Raw genomic sequence first — 15,360 nt, 5'->3', positions numbered from 1 at the left:
GTCCAAAGTATGCAAAAGTTTTTCCCCCTTATTTTGAGGATTGGGAAAGAATGCAGGTAGATGAATAGCTTGATTTAGAGACACCCTGGAAATTACTTTTGGCATGAATGTAGGGTTGGTTCTTAGAGAGACTCTGTCTTGATGAAAAATGAGGAAGGGGGGCACTGCCATGAGTGCCTGTATCTCCGAAACTCTTCTTGCAGAGGTGACTGCCAATAAGAAGGCCGTCTTCCATGACAGAAATTGCATTTCCGAGGTTGCTGCTGGCTCAAATGGAGGGAGAGTTAGTTTTTCCAACACGTAGTTGAGGTCCCATGCAGGTACTGGCTGTTTTCTGGGAGGTTTAATATTCTTTATCCCTCTTAGAAACTGTCTTAGCAGAGGATGCGAAAATACTGGAGGGTCACAGTTGTATTTTGCTGAGATTGCTGAGGCATGAATCTTTATTGAGGAGTATGAGAGTTCAGTATGAAATAGTTCTGCCAAGTATTCTAATATTTGAGGTATACTCAGTAATGCTGTGTCCTGACCCCTGTTGGCATTCCAGATACTGAACCTCTTCCACTTGGCTGAAAAGGTTTTTCTAGTGGAAGGTCTGTGTGCTTCCATCAAGATCTCTTGAACAGATTTGGAAAGAGAGTTTGGTGTTGAAGTCATGGTAGCCTCCAGGCTGTCAAATGCAATGTTTTCAGGTCTTGATGTACAGTCCTGTAATTGTGTTGAGTTAGGAGCAGGGACCATAGGGTCAGAGGCCATGGCTTGGTCCGAGTTATGGTCAATAGCAATGGGTACCAGTGTTGCCTCGGCCAGTCTGGAGCTATCAAAATGCCTGTTGGTTGTTCTGCTTTGATCTTCAGTATCACCTTGGTCAGCAGAGGCAAGGGAGGGAATGCATACATTTTTAGAGAATTCCAGCTGAAGGAGAGAGCATCCGTTTTCCAAGCTAGAGGGTGGTGAGTCCTTGTGCAGAACTTTTCCAGGTGGTGATTTAAGTGGGAAGCAAAAAGATCTACATCCGGTCTTCCCCATGTCCTTGCCAGTTGAGAGAAAATGTGAGAGTGCAGCATCCATTCGTGTGGATCCATGAAATTTCTGCTCAGATTGTCTGCCAGTACATTGTCCTTGCCTGGTACAAACTGGGATTGTAAATGTATCCTCAAGCTCAGGGATTTTTCCCAGAGAAGCATGGTCAGTCTGCAGAGGGGGTAAGAATGAGTGCCTCCCTGCATGTTTATGTACCACATGACAGTAGTGTTGTCTGTCCTTATTAGCAGATGTCCCTGTCTTAGTGTTTTTTCGAAAGTCTCGATGGCATGTATCACTGCCAGCATCTCCTTTTGGTTTATGTGCAGATGTCTTTCCTTTGGCGTCCAAAGACCTTGAATGCATCTGCCCTCCATGTGCGCCCCCCATCCATGGTCTGAGGCGTCTGTTATTTGGTCTGCTTGAGGTCTGTTGAAAGGCATGCCTTCGTTTAGTTGACTGGCTTGAGACCACCATAGAAATTCCTTTTGCAGACATGGAATAAGTGGGATTATGTCTTCTAGGCTGTTGCTGTCTTGAGACCATAAGTTTTTTAGATACCATTGCAGCTTTCTCATATGAAGTCTTGCCAAAGGTATCAGAAGGATGCAAGATGCCATGAAGCCTAGGGCCTGCAGGATTTTCCTTGCAGTCAGCTGGGAAAGCTTTGCTAGGCCTTTGAAGTACTCTGGCAAATGCTGCTGTTTTTCCTCTGTGAGGTAGGCCATTTGTTTTTCTGTGTCCAGTTTGGCTCCTAGGAATATAATTTGTTGGGATGGTAGTAAGTTTGACTTCTAGATGTTGACTGTGTATCCCAAGGCCTGCAGTAGATGCATGACATAGTCCAAATTCCCTTTTAAGGTTTGTTTGTTGTCTGCTTGTATGAGACAGTCATCCAAGTAGGGGTATATTTGAATCCCCTGCAGTCTGCAGTGTGCCACTACTGATGCCAGGCATTTCGTGAACACTCTGGGCGCAGTAGATAAGCCAAACGGCAATGCTGAGAATTGATAATGCTCTGTCCCTGCAAGAAATCTGAGGTATCTTCTGCAGCTTTGTCTGATTGGGACATGCAGGTATGCCTCCTTGAGGTCCAGAGTGACCAGCCAAGACCCCTTGCCCAACATGGGAAGAAGTTGCTGCAATGTCAGCATTTTGAACTTTGGCACAATGAGAAAAGTGTTTAGAGTTGACAAGTCCAGTATCGGTCTCCACTTGTTTTCTTTTCTTGGAACAAGGAACAATCTTGAATAAAATCCCTGGCCTTGTTCCTGAGGAGGAACCCTTTCTATTGCTTTTATACTTAATAGCTTGGAAACTTGAGTGAGTGCCTCTGCCCTTTGATGATGTGGCAGGTTTGGCATCCCTTGCTTTATTGGTAATGTGTGGAAGTGGAATCTGTAACCTTTGTCTATCAAATCCAGAATCCAATTGTCCTTGGTTAAGATATGCCAGTTTTGTGAGAATAAGCCTAATTTTCTGCCCAAAGGTGCTTCTCTTTGAACCTTTGTAGGCAGTATGAAAGTCAAGTCATTGTGATTGCCCTTGTGGTGCAGCTGAATTTGTCTGCGCCACTTCTTTGATTTGGAGGTTGCCATTGGCGTCCCCTGTAAGATCCTCAGTATTGCCCTCTACCTCGGCCACGTCTGCTTTTCCCCTTTGAAACTTGTCAGAGCCGGGGAAGGGCCAATTCTTGGAGGGCCAGTTTCTGCTGAATCTGGGTGGCTGAACCTGAAGGAAATCCTTGACTGTCTGTACTGACTTTGCTTTTTCCTCTATGGATTTCAATACATCTTGTGCAGTAGCACCAAAAAGCTTTTGTTTTTCCAATGGTGCATCCAGTAACTTTACTTTAACATGGTCAGGCAAAGACTGATCCTTCAACCAAGCATGTCTACGTATTACAGCCCCAGTCATAGCTGCCCTACATGAAGCTTCCAGTGCATCATAACTACACTGCAGAAAATGGTTATTAACCTGCTGAGTGTTATGAATATGATGCTGCAGTGCCTTTTTATCAATAGGCTCAGGAGAGGCTAACTTTTTCTGTAAATCATCTAGGAGAAAATCTTGGTATTGAAACATGTGAAAAAGGCAGTTAAGAGACCTCATGGCTAAAGTAGTAGAGGTATATACTTTTTTACCCCACCTCTCCAGGGACCTTTCTTCCCTGTCAGCTGGAAGTGGGTTTTTGGCAGAGGAGGCAGCCACTCCCTTGGGGCCCTGTGAAATTGTTTCTAGGTCCACAGAGTGAGCCGTAAAAAGGTGCTTGTGAGTGTCAGGGACCCTGTAATATCTGTCCGGCTTGACAGGAGTAGGAGGAAGAGAATCAGGGTTGGCACTGGAGTCAGAGTGCACATCATCCAAAACATCCATAACTGGAGGGATAGCCAAGGGTCTGTGCTGGGGAAGCTTGAGGAAAGTACGAAGCCTTTTCCTGGAGTCAGAAAATTCCTGACCCTGCCATTGAAAATGTTCCCTCATGGAATGCAGGACTTCACCAAAAGAGAAATCCTCTGGAGGGGAGGCAGAGGGAATTGATTCCTCAGCATCAGAGTCCTCGTAGGCCTGGAAGAGTTCTTCTTGGGCATCAGAAAGCTCAGAATCCCCAGAGGCTTCATCCGAGGAGAGGTCGTCCGCCTGCTCAGCTCTAGGCCTTTTTTCTGCAGGTGGCTGAGAACCCCTGTCCGGATGAGGCTGAGACCCCCTGATAAGGGAAATAAGATCTGCAGCCAGAGACATTATCTGCTTATCAGATGAAGGGGCCTGGGCAGGTTTAGGATGGGCCTTGGCCTGACTGGCGGCCTTAGCATGTGCAAAGGCCTTGATGGACATGGAAACAGGAGGCCTAGCAGCCCCACGTGCAGGCGTTACCTTGTCCACAGGAATGGTGTCGGGTAGATCCAGAACTTCGATTTCCGGAGGAAAATCCACAACCGGCACCGGAGAGATCTCCAAGACCGAAGGTCGTGTTAACGCTGTGTCGTCGGCCTGGAGCGGTTGATTTACCACTTCCGAGGGGACCGGAGCACTAGCAGAGGATTTAGGAGTAGTATCGGTAGTGGACGCGGGTCGAGTATGTCGGTCCTGGTCCTTGTGTTTTTTAGCAGATTGGGTTGTCGGTTGATCCGACGGCATGATATACGCAAAGGATTCACCGAAAAAGTCCTCGGCGAATTCTGCCCGGCGCCTGAGAGTGCGATTATTAAAGCAAGCACAGGCTGAGACGTCGTGGTCTGGGACCAGGCAAGGAAGGCAGAGAGAATGGAAGTCCTTATGAGGTATTTGTTTACCACAAGACAAACAATTATTAACTTTTTCAATTTGTTCTGACATCGGCTGAGGCAAGAATAAATGTTCCCCAACAGGGTACTTAGCTTTTTGATGACTTCGGTACTTAAAATACAGGAGCTGACCGACTGGCACTTGCGAACTGCTTCTGCTTCGGGCACCGCGCGGCAAGAAAGACTGAAGAAGATGGCGTCGGCCGATGCCTTTATACTCCAGCCGTTGTGACATCGGAGAGGAGGCAACACCAGCCGACGCCGGACCCAGACTTTGGAATTCGGCCGACCGAGGGCTGCCTGAGGCAGGACAACCCATATGTTATGACTGCAGTTGCATTCTTGAAGGACATCAGTGATGATTAAGCTCCATTTCAACAACACTTGTTATTCAGGAATTACATTTTAATATAAATAATTGATCATTGAAAATGTTATGAAAATATCTGAGTTCGGGCCACTATTCATGATTCTTTAAGGAAACAAAGCTATGAACAAGCTAAATGGGTTTTGGAAGCATTCTACTGACACAGCCTACATAAAATACTGCTAATGGGAGCAGAAGGTAAAGATTAAAAATAATAATAAAAAAAAAACTTACTGTTCAGATGTTTGAGAAAGGGTCTTGGAGTTCTCTTGATAAATATGAAGCACATGATGATAAATAAGTTTATCTAAAAGCTGTGCCTCTGCTGTCAATGGTTTTGATGTACACTAGAAAAAATAGTAACAAAGTCTCAGAACAAAGTTTTATTTGCCAAATTGCTACTATCAAAACCAAGTGCACTATTAACGCAAACTTATGGATTATTTCTGCAGTAAAAAACATTTAAGAACACAAATACAGACAAGGCCTGACACCGGGTCCAATTTCCAAAGTGCTGCACCTTCCTTCCCCAAGCTGGTGTGCCCACTCATTCCTCAGAGATGTGTCACCCCTCAAAAATGAAGAGCAAGCCTGTGATATAGTCACCTCTTTCTTGTGTTCAGGAAAAAGGCATGGCAATTTCTACACTGTCTCTCTATAGCCACACTGACTGTAACAGAACTGGTGCATTTGAGAACTGAGCCCACCAGACCCACCTGCTTTCTTCACTGATAAGTTAGAAGCAACTAAGAGCATTGTTTCCACAGGGTAAGTTAAACAGGATCAGAGACTAGATGAATATGTGTGCACATGCGTAAGACATGATCTCTGGTCCTGCTCTAGGACAGCAAAAAGTGCCTAAGAACGCAAGGAAACTATGCTGCAACAATCACTCTATTTTAACACCTACTATTATGGTATGTTCTTTGTATGGATCCCTGCTGCAGCAACAATAGTTGGGAAGATTAGCATACCCTACTTAAACTTGCTGCATGCTTGACTAACTGTTTGCAGACTGCAAGAGATTCTGAAGAACAGCCGAAGTGAAGCTTGCCCTGACCTGGATAAGATCTCCAACTTATAACATTTAGAGAAGGTATGAAAGGAGACCATGTGGCTGCCTCCATTCATAGTTTCACATCTCTAATAAAAACTGTGGTTGCAGCTGCAGCCCTGGTAACATGTGGCCTGCTCAACTGTTAAATGGTCTATCCATGGGCAGAAGTACAAAGTTGTACATAGAACCAGACATTTAGAAATATTTAGTTTACCAATCTTATAGCTTTATTTATTAAAAGCAAAAGAAACAAAATGCTGCTAGGTTTTCCTCCAGTCTTAGGTTCTATGCTGGTAGCATTTACTTGCCTCTGAACATCCAAGGAGTGAAGGATCCTTCTCCCTCTACTCTGTGGCTTACAGAAGAAAGCTGTCAATCGAATCAAATATTTTCTTTTTTGGAACTTTAAAAGATTTTAGTTAGGGCCAGTTAGCAAAGACATATCTTCCATTTTCTGACTGTAAAGAAAATAAAGCTAGTTGATTTATGAGATCAGATGGGAAGCAGTATTTTTATTAATTTAAGGTAAGCAAAACAGGAAAGTTTTAATCTTTTGAAGCTGCCACTGCTGTGATACTACTATGGATTATCCCCATTCAGTCCCAATTGTGCATCTAAAATTAGTGACTCTTGGGCTGCCTGGACCTGCTGTAAATCTGACTTTGGAAGTTCCTCCCAGTCTCCCCACAACTGCTCACAATAGTGAACACTAGATTATCACATTGAGAGGGCCCTTTCCCTTAGACCGTTAAAACCTGTTAGCCTTTCACATCTTCCCACACACACAGTTCATACTGTAGTATCAAAAGCATTAACCACTTTTGTCTATCTTATTTATAAAATCTACATCATCTGGGGCAAAGACTATTGATCAATACAGGGCCTATAAACTGCTTCTAAGGATCAAGCTTGGTGTTATAGTGCTTCCGTTTTGCTCCTGGTGAGAGAAGGAGATGAGAGATTTTTTTTCTGACAATCTCTGATTCAGCAGTGTGTGTGTGTGTGTGTGTGTGTGTGTGTGTGTGTGTGTGTGTGTGTGCGCGCGCGAGCGTGTGAATTCCCCGATACCCTGTGTGGTTGCCATTTCAGTGAAAACCTCTTTAGTTTTAATTTTAAATTGAGGTGCAGCTTGAGTTTCTGTTGTGCTGAACTGCTATATGTGCAACTGAGGACATCTACCAGGAGAAAGCTATAAATGCATGCAACATTGAGGTCTAGACTGCTGATCACCAAAGAGCTACAACACACTTCCTCAGAAACCAGCTTGGAGTCAGAGCTAGTCTGCAGCTCCTGAAGAGAGAAGGAGCAAAGTGACGTTGATTTCTGGCTTCATGTAGCTACTGCGAGATCGGCACTGTAATAGCCAGGAGGTAGTCAGCCAGTGAATCCCATTATTAATCATTCTTCTTAAGACTTGGTTGACTCCTTTCATACTATTTGCACTGTGCAGTGCACTGCATGTCTGCTACTGTTACTGTGTGTATAACAGAGTACTGGATTAAGCTGAAATTCTAATAGAGAATAGTATATGGCCTTTTAGCTGACTATATTATTTAAGAACCACTGCCTATAAAATGTTCTGGTGGATGCAGTACTGTCCTGTTTAGTGTTACTCCTTACATTAGCTCTACATTCTTAAGCTATAGCTGTTGTGGCCAGTGCCTGCTCTGTGGTGTGTAAACACCAATGACTCTAAAATTGGCTGGAAGAAGCTAGACGTTCTGCACTAAGGATTGTTGATCTTTCTGTGGTAAATGACCTTAGTTATTGTGTTTTGTGACCAGCATCTCTGAAATATCAATTCAGTGCTAGTGCTTATTCTGTGTTATAAACTAAGGCGACAGTATTCAGTGCTTAGTAATTTGTTCTGTAATGTGTGCAAGTAACCTGTATAATACTAAGTTGTAACTGCACAAAGTAGTTCGGTGAGACTATCATTGCTTTGTTTGATATAGGCTATGCCTTTTTACCAAGTACAGACTGATTAGCTACCATCTAACCTCACCTCACAATACCACCCTAAATATTTAATTCATAAATCTTCAGGGTCTGCTATAGTAGTCTCCCTCCAACACTAAGCAATCTGATCAGCCATAGTTTTCCATCCTTTGGAAAGATGGCTCAGTCTGTTGTCACTGCATCTGTAACCAGTCTGATCACATTAGGTGTTCTAAGGCAGCACAGCAATTGTTGTATGTTTACTGACTGTTCACCACTTCTACTAATTGATGACACAAACTGTAATAAATACAAATGTTTTAGAAACAAAAACATCAAAGCGACACCATCGTAGCGCTTAACATAAAACAGTTTCATTAATGGAGTTCAACAAGTTGATTTCACTATTCGTAAATATTTCTTAACAATTTTTAATATTCACATTGTGGTATACAATAGATAGTACAAAGATCGTTGTGCATTAAGCGCTACGATGTGTTGCTTTGATGTTTTAGACAATTTGATGTAATAGAGCATAGAATGTTGTATGTTAAGCGCTACGATGGTGTCGCTTTATTTTGATCTTTTGAAAATTTAATTGAAAATTTAATTGTATTGGTCAATTAAGTCTTAATTAATTAACTATTTATACAAGTGATTTTAGTTAGTGGCGCTTTATTTTCTGATGAAGTTGGGGCAGGCGCCCTGATGAAACGTGCATGTAAAGAAAACGCATTTCAAGTTTTAAAACAATAAATCTTGCTGTTCAAGAAGAAACTATTCGTGATTATTGCAGCACGGCAATACTGGAAGATTACTGGCTTTGGCATTTGACTTTGGCATTTGGCATCGGAGTTCAAGTGGAGTTGTTTTTTGGTGTTTTAGGGAAGTTTTTAATATTTTCGGGGGTAAGAATGTGTGCCTCCCTGCTTGTTTATGTACCACATGACTGTAGTATTGTCCGTCTTTATCAGCAGTTGTCCTGGATGAAGTAGATCCTTGAAGGCTGTCAGGGCATTCTGTACAGCTAGCATCGCTTTTTGATTGATATGAAGATGCATTTGGCTTGCAGGCCATGTGCCCTGAATACATTTTCCTGCCATGTGGGCCCCCCAGGCATAATCTGATGCATCTGTTGTTAGTGTCTGCCTGGTTGTGGGTAAAGTGAATGGCTGTCCCTTGTTGTGGTGACAGGCCTGTGCCCACCATCGAAACTCCTGTTGCAGGCAGGGAATGAGGATAATTAATGTTTCCAGGCTGTGGCAATGTTGAGTCCAAACACTTTTTAGATACCATTGTAGCTTCCTCAGAAGCAGTCTTGCATATGGAATTAGCAGAATGCAGGATGCCATGAAGCCCAAAGCCTGCAGAATTTTTCTTACAGTTAAATGGGTCTTTGTTGCCATCTTTTCGAAGTAAGAAGTCAGTTGCCTTTGTTTGTCTGGCATGAGATAATCCATCTGGGCTGTTGTATTTAAGCTTGCACCCAGGAATATTATCTCTTGAGAGGGTACTAGTTTTGATTTCTTTTCGTTTACTGTGTACCCCAGGCAAATTAGTAATCTTTTTACAAACGCCAGATGCTTCAGTAGAATGTCTTTGTTCTCTGCTTGAATAAGGCAGTCGTCCAAGTAGGGATATATTTGAATTCCTCTGTCTGCAAAATGCAATTACTGGTGCCAGACATTTTGTGAAGACCCTGGGCGCAGTAGATAAGCCAAAGGGCAGTGCAGAGAATTGGTAGTGCATTGAGCCAGCTATAAATCTGAGGTATCTTCTGCAAGACTGTCTGATTGGGACATGCAGGTATGCCGCTTTGAGGATCAAAGTTACAAGACAAGCCTTTTTGCCCAGAATGGGCAGAAGCTGCTGCAGAGTCAACATTTTGAATTTTGGAACGTCCAGAAAAGTGTTTAGAATAGACAGGTCCAGTATTGGTCTCCAGGTTTTGTCCTTTCTGGATACTAAGAAAAGTCTTGAGTAAAATCCTTGTACCTGCTCTTGTTGTGGTACTCGCTGAATAGCCCTCATGTCCATGAGAGATGAAATTTGCTTTTGTGCCTCTGACCATTGATTGTATGGAAGGTCTGGCATATCTTTTGCCTTTGGAAGGGTGTGAAAGTGGAACCTGTAGCCCTGAGAGACTATATTTAAGACCCATTTGTCCTGGGTGATCATGTGCCAATTTTGTGAAAAAAGTGCTAGCTTTCCCCCTAAGGGTGCTGCCAAAAGATAAGTGCTTGGCATTGGCAGAGGAAAGTCATTGGGACTGTTTCCTATATGGCTGTGATTTGTCTTCTCCGCTTTTGGAGGTAGAAGCACCCCATTGTTTGGGCCTGTATGAGCCTTGGGGCTGGGGTCTGCCTCTAGGGGGTCTGTATCTGCCTCTTTGTGGCCTGTCTGACACTGGAAAGGACCAATTCTTAGAAGGCCAGTTCCTGCTAAATCTGGGTGGCTGTACCTGTAAGAAATCCTTTACTGTCTGTATAGATTTCGCTTTATCCTCCATTTTCTTCAACACCTCTTCTGCCTTAACACCAAAGTATCATGCTGTAATGTAGCATCCAGTAATTTTGCTTTAACATGATCAGGCAGATTCTGTTCCTTTAACCAAGCATGCCTTCTAATGACAGAAACCTGTAACAGCGGCCCTGCAAGAGGCCTCCAGCGAATCAAAACCACATTGCAAAGTATGCTTTCCCACTTATTCAGCTGCATGCAATAAATCCTGCATTTCCTTGTTTTCAGAACATTCAGAATTTGTCAACATTTTCTGTTTTAGCAGTGACATTAAGTATTGCTGATATTTAAGCATATGAAACTGACAATTTAAAGCCCTTACAGCCAAAGTAGCAGAAGTGTAAACTTTTTCCCCCATCTGTCCAGTGCCCTAGATTCCCTATCAGGGGGGACATGTTTTTTTGCAGTGGAGGACTTGACCCCTTTGGGACCCTGAGATATAGTTTCTGGGTCAGCAGCAGGGTTTTTATATAGAAATTTATGAGAATCTGGAACCCTGTAGTATCTGTCTGGCTTAACAAGTGCAGGGGTTAAAGAGTCAGGAGACAGGCCGGACTCTGAAAATACATCATCTACAATGTCTAGGACAGGTGGAATAGCAAGAGGTCTGTGCTGAGGCAGTAGAAGAAAGTCTCTGAGCATTTTCTTAGATTCTGAGTAATCTTGGCTCTCCCAGTGGAAATGCTCCCTCATGGTATGCAGGGTTTCCCCAAAAGAATAATCCCCAGGAGGAGAAGCTGAAGGAATAGATTCTTCAACATCAGAATCCTCATAGGGAGGAAGAGAGTATCCCTGTTCTGAAGAGGAGTCAGAGGAAATGGAAACCTGATCAGAAAAATAATATTCTGTGTCTTGCCTAGGCCTCTTATCAGGAGGGGGATGGGAACCCCTGATCAAAGTAATTAGGTCTTCGGCCATTTTAAGCATCTGTTTCTTGGGCATGGAAGTCTGTCCAGGAGAATGCTGTACTTGTTTCTTTGTCTTTAAAGCTGTTTTAGTATTTGCCTTGGAAGCTGAGGTTGGCTTGACATATAACTGTGTAGGTCTGAAAACACCCTCAGAAGCCAATGCCTGCTCAGCAGCCCCGGACCCATCGTAGGGAATAGTTTCCGAGTGTCCAATACCTCGAGTATCCACAGGCCTAGTAGTCTCCACATGGGAGTCAGAAGCGGCCTGTGGCTCTGAAGTAGCGGGCGTCAGGGGCTGCGAAAGCACCTCACTGAGAACTGGCGAATGGCCTAGCAGAGGCCTCGTCGGTTTTGGATCTCGGATGCCTGTCCTTTTTCTTGTGCTTTTTATAAACTCCGGTCATCGGCTGTTCTGACGGCATTATATAATTAAACCTTCGGCCAAAGTAATGAAAAGCAAAATCGTACCAACGCTTAATATTGCGTTGGTTAATCTAGCACAAAACCGACAGCTAGCAAAATCGTGGTCAGGGCCTAGGCAAGGAATACAGTAAGAATGAAAATCCTTATGAGGTATTTGCTTCCCACAAGAAATACAATTGTCAACTTTTTCTGACATTGGTCTGGAACAAGAAAAAAAGTTTCCACAACGGGGTACTTAGCTTTATTGAAAACTTTGGATCTGAAATTCGATTTTGAAAATATCAGGAGTCGGCCGACCGGCACTTGCGAACCGCTTTTGCTTCAGGCACTACACGGCAAGAAAGACTGGAGAAAATGGCGTCGACTGCATCTTTTATACCCCTGGCGCACTGACGTCAGTGAAGAGGAGACAGCAACTGACGCCGGACCAGGACTTTGGAATTCAGGCCGACTGCGGGTAGCCTGCCAGCAGGATAACCCAAGTGTAATGACTGCAACAGTGAAACACAATGAACATCTGCAAATCCTTCTGTAATTATGCCAGGAAATTAAGGAATAATGTCAAACAGTGCACTGAGATTACCCATAACAATACTTCACATTCCAATCCCAAGGATATAGTCAATATATTAGCAAGCAATTTACTGCTTTTGCCCCAACCTGTACATACTGTTGCCCTACTATCTCTGAAAACTCAGTCTCTCCCCCTTGATATCACCATGAAACAAATCTTAAATTCCCTGTCAAAAGCAAAAGAAATAATACTTCCATTTGACCAGACAACATACAAGGACAAAATTGCATTATCATCAGTGTCAAATATGAAATATCACACACACTGTTTAAACTCTACAACGGTCTGTCCTCCGTGTCTGTGGCGGATATCTACAGAATAGCCACAGTAACTCCCCTGCATAAGGGTAATCCCTCTACAGATCGATTTATTTATAGACCCCGTTAGCCTCACAGCCTTATATATGCAAAGCCATGGAAAGTATTATAGCAGAACTTTTAAGTGGACATAGACAACTTAAACTGATCTAGTCCACAATCAGTCTGGTTTTATGTAGAGCAAGTCCTGTCTTCTGAACATAGTAAGCTTCTTTGACATGGTTACAGAGGCTGTGGAGAGTAATCATGCTGTGCACTCTGCTTATCTCAACCTAGCAAAAGGCTTCTGACATGATTCCCCACTTTGGTATTATAGAAAAATAAACAGTGTAAACATGTAAACCTCTTACATTATCTGCTGATTGCGATTTGGCTATCCAATAGATCCTAACTTGGGAAAGTTGCTGGTACTCCACTCTGAATGTAAAAAATTCCAAGTACTCGAGTACCACAGGAATCAGTGCTGGGATTTTTCCTATTTGGCATTTATTTTCAGATATCCAAACAGATATCCCGGAATTTTGCCTGACCAAGTTTGCTAATGATTTCAAGATAAACATTTATCTGATCATTCACTGAAACTAAACAGCTTCAGCACAGGCTGCAATTTGCATATAAATGATGTGCAGCACACAACCTTAAACTAAATGCAAAAAAAGTTTAATGCAGTAGCGTTTAGAAAAAAAAAAACTGCTCCCACCTCATCTTCATAGGTAAGTTAAAAGGATAGCTGCCCTTGTGGGCCATTTTAAGCCTAGTCAATTTCCTTCAAAGGTGAGAATCAAGTCCTGAACCTTGCATCTGTGAGGCAAACACCTTAACCATTATCCCAAATCCAAAAAAAAAAAACAGCACTGCTGATCAAAAATGCAGAGTAGAGACAAGGCAAATCCGAATAAGAAATAAATAAATAAACTCCAGGTTACAGCGGCTGTCAAGCAAGAGATTTTTATTTATAAATGGTAAGCACTTTCGCTGTATAGCAATCCGCTTCTTCAGACTATAGAAAAATACATATTACATTTTTATATATTCATAGCATACCAATCTAAAAACAGATGAGCAATCACATGTCAAAACACAATTAAATATTAAAAACATGTCAGCTTCCAATACAAACGGAAGCAGAGAGTAAAGCTTCAAAACATATTCATGTTAAAGCAACCAATCAAAAAAGAATAAAAAAAAGAAACACATTCTAATTGGATAATAAAGTGCCTATAATATCTTCTGATCTGAATCTTTGACTATATGAAAATGTAATGTGTGTCTTTTTCTATGGTCTGAAAAAGTGGATTGCTATACCGCGAAAGCACTTACCAATGATGAATAAAAATCTTTTGCCTGACAGCCGTAGTAACATAGAGTTTCGTTTTTTTTCTTATTCGGATTTACCTGAACCATTATTCCTCTTCAGATATACATGGTCACAAGACACCCGGCTATTTATCTGGAAAAGTCTCTCTCATTCAATTGTGTTTATACCACAGACAAAATATCTTTCTATCAAGTCCAGTTAATTTCAAAGAGAATACTTCAAGATCCAGAAAAGCCTTCCTACCCCTTGTACTCTCTCCTGATCAAACTCATCATCAAATGCAGTGCCCCCTTGAGTATGTAACAAATCCATGCATATTGCTCAAGTGGTGAGACCACAAAAATTTCTAAACAAGCAAATTAAAGGTCTTAAATCCTGCAAATATTATCTTAGATTAGTATAACTTTCACAGCTCTGAGGTGACTCGGTCTTCCTTTTACAGCCATGAAAAGCCCAGGCCTATTAGACCTCCTATTTCTTTGAAAAAACAGGTGTCGCTACAAGAACATACACAAGGGACCTAAATCTACACCAATAAATAAACAAGAATCTCTGAAGGAACAAGTTCCTAACTTGGCTCCTAAAGTACTACCAGTCTATGGAATAATACACCATTACAGTCAAAGTACTACTTTGGTGACTTGATAGGTAGATACACATTTACACTAGGTTTGTCAAGTACCACCTTGCTCAGTTTTTGAGGTGACCACTATTAAGTGCTGAAAATAGTGGTAGGAGTTTTTAAATGTCGACTTAAAGTGTTACATGCCTGGGCATCTTATGCATCTTATGATACGCATGAATGTTTGCCAAGTACTATTCCCTATGTTTGGTTTAAAGCTAATTCTGTAATTACTTCAGGCATAAAGAAGCACTTGTAGACGAAGTAAGCCTGTTCATAATCTTTCTTCTTCTTCTTTTGGATTTTCACGGTTAGGGGTCACCACAGCGGATAACCTGTCCGCTCATGAATGGCAGTGGAGTTTTACAGTGTCGAGTTGCCAGCCTGGCGCCCAACCTTCCACAGAAGGCACACACACGCACGCACTCACACCTAGGGCCAATTTTAGAGTGTCCAATCCACCTACAGCATTGTCTTTGGGATGTGGGAGTAAACCGGAGTACCCGGAGGAAACCCACGCGACCACAGGGAGGACATGCAGGCTCCACACAGAAGGCACCCCAGCCAAGGATCGAACCAGAGAACCTCTTGCTGTGAGGCGGCAACACTAACAGCTACACCACCATGGCCGCCCGAAGTAAGCTTGTTCAAATGAAATACCAAAAAAGGCTCATTGCACATATAGGCCTGGAGATCATAAATCCTTTTGGCAGACATGACCACCATTAACAGCACTTTTTAGAATGGGTATTTCAAAGAGATAGTGCTAGCTGGTTCAAAAGGAATGAATCAGTTTTTTTTCAGCATGAAATTTAAGTCAAATTGTAAAGTTACTGCACTTTTAGGGCACCTTAGAGTACAGACCCTTTGAGAAAATGTTGTACCAGTAACAACATGGCCAGTCGACAGTCTTATAACAAACAGATGACAAACAAATGCACCTTCACTGAAGAGAAATATAACATTATTGCAAACAGCTCTCAGAAGAGCTGTATAATCAAGGACACCC

The 15,360-nt window shown here is 42.5% G+C and overlaps 1 protein-coding gene across 1 annotated transcript in view; it reads right to left on the bottom strand.

Annotated features, from left to right (window-relative positions):
• LOC122803858 overlaps positions 1–15,360 on the bottom strand; it is a 1,735,734-nt gene that overhangs the window by 246,636 nt on the left and 1,473,738 nt on the right. Inside the window, exon 14 of the mRNA XM_044073540.1 lies at positions 4,909–5,021. Coding sequence (XP_043929475.1) covers positions 4,909–5,021 — 113 coding nt within the window. The remainder of the gene's footprint in view (positions 1–4,908; positions 5,022–15,360) is intronic.

The sequence above is a fragment of the Protopterus annectens genome, chromosome 6.part0 (genome assembly GCF_019279795.1).
Source record: "Protopterus annectens isolate FY-2018-M chromosome 6.part0, PAN1.0, whole genome shotgun sequence".
Lineage (NCBI taxonomy): Eukaryota > Metazoa > Chordata > Ceratodontiformes > Protopteridae > Protopterus > Protopterus annectens.
This window is presented reverse-complemented; position numbering and strand designations above follow the sequence as displayed.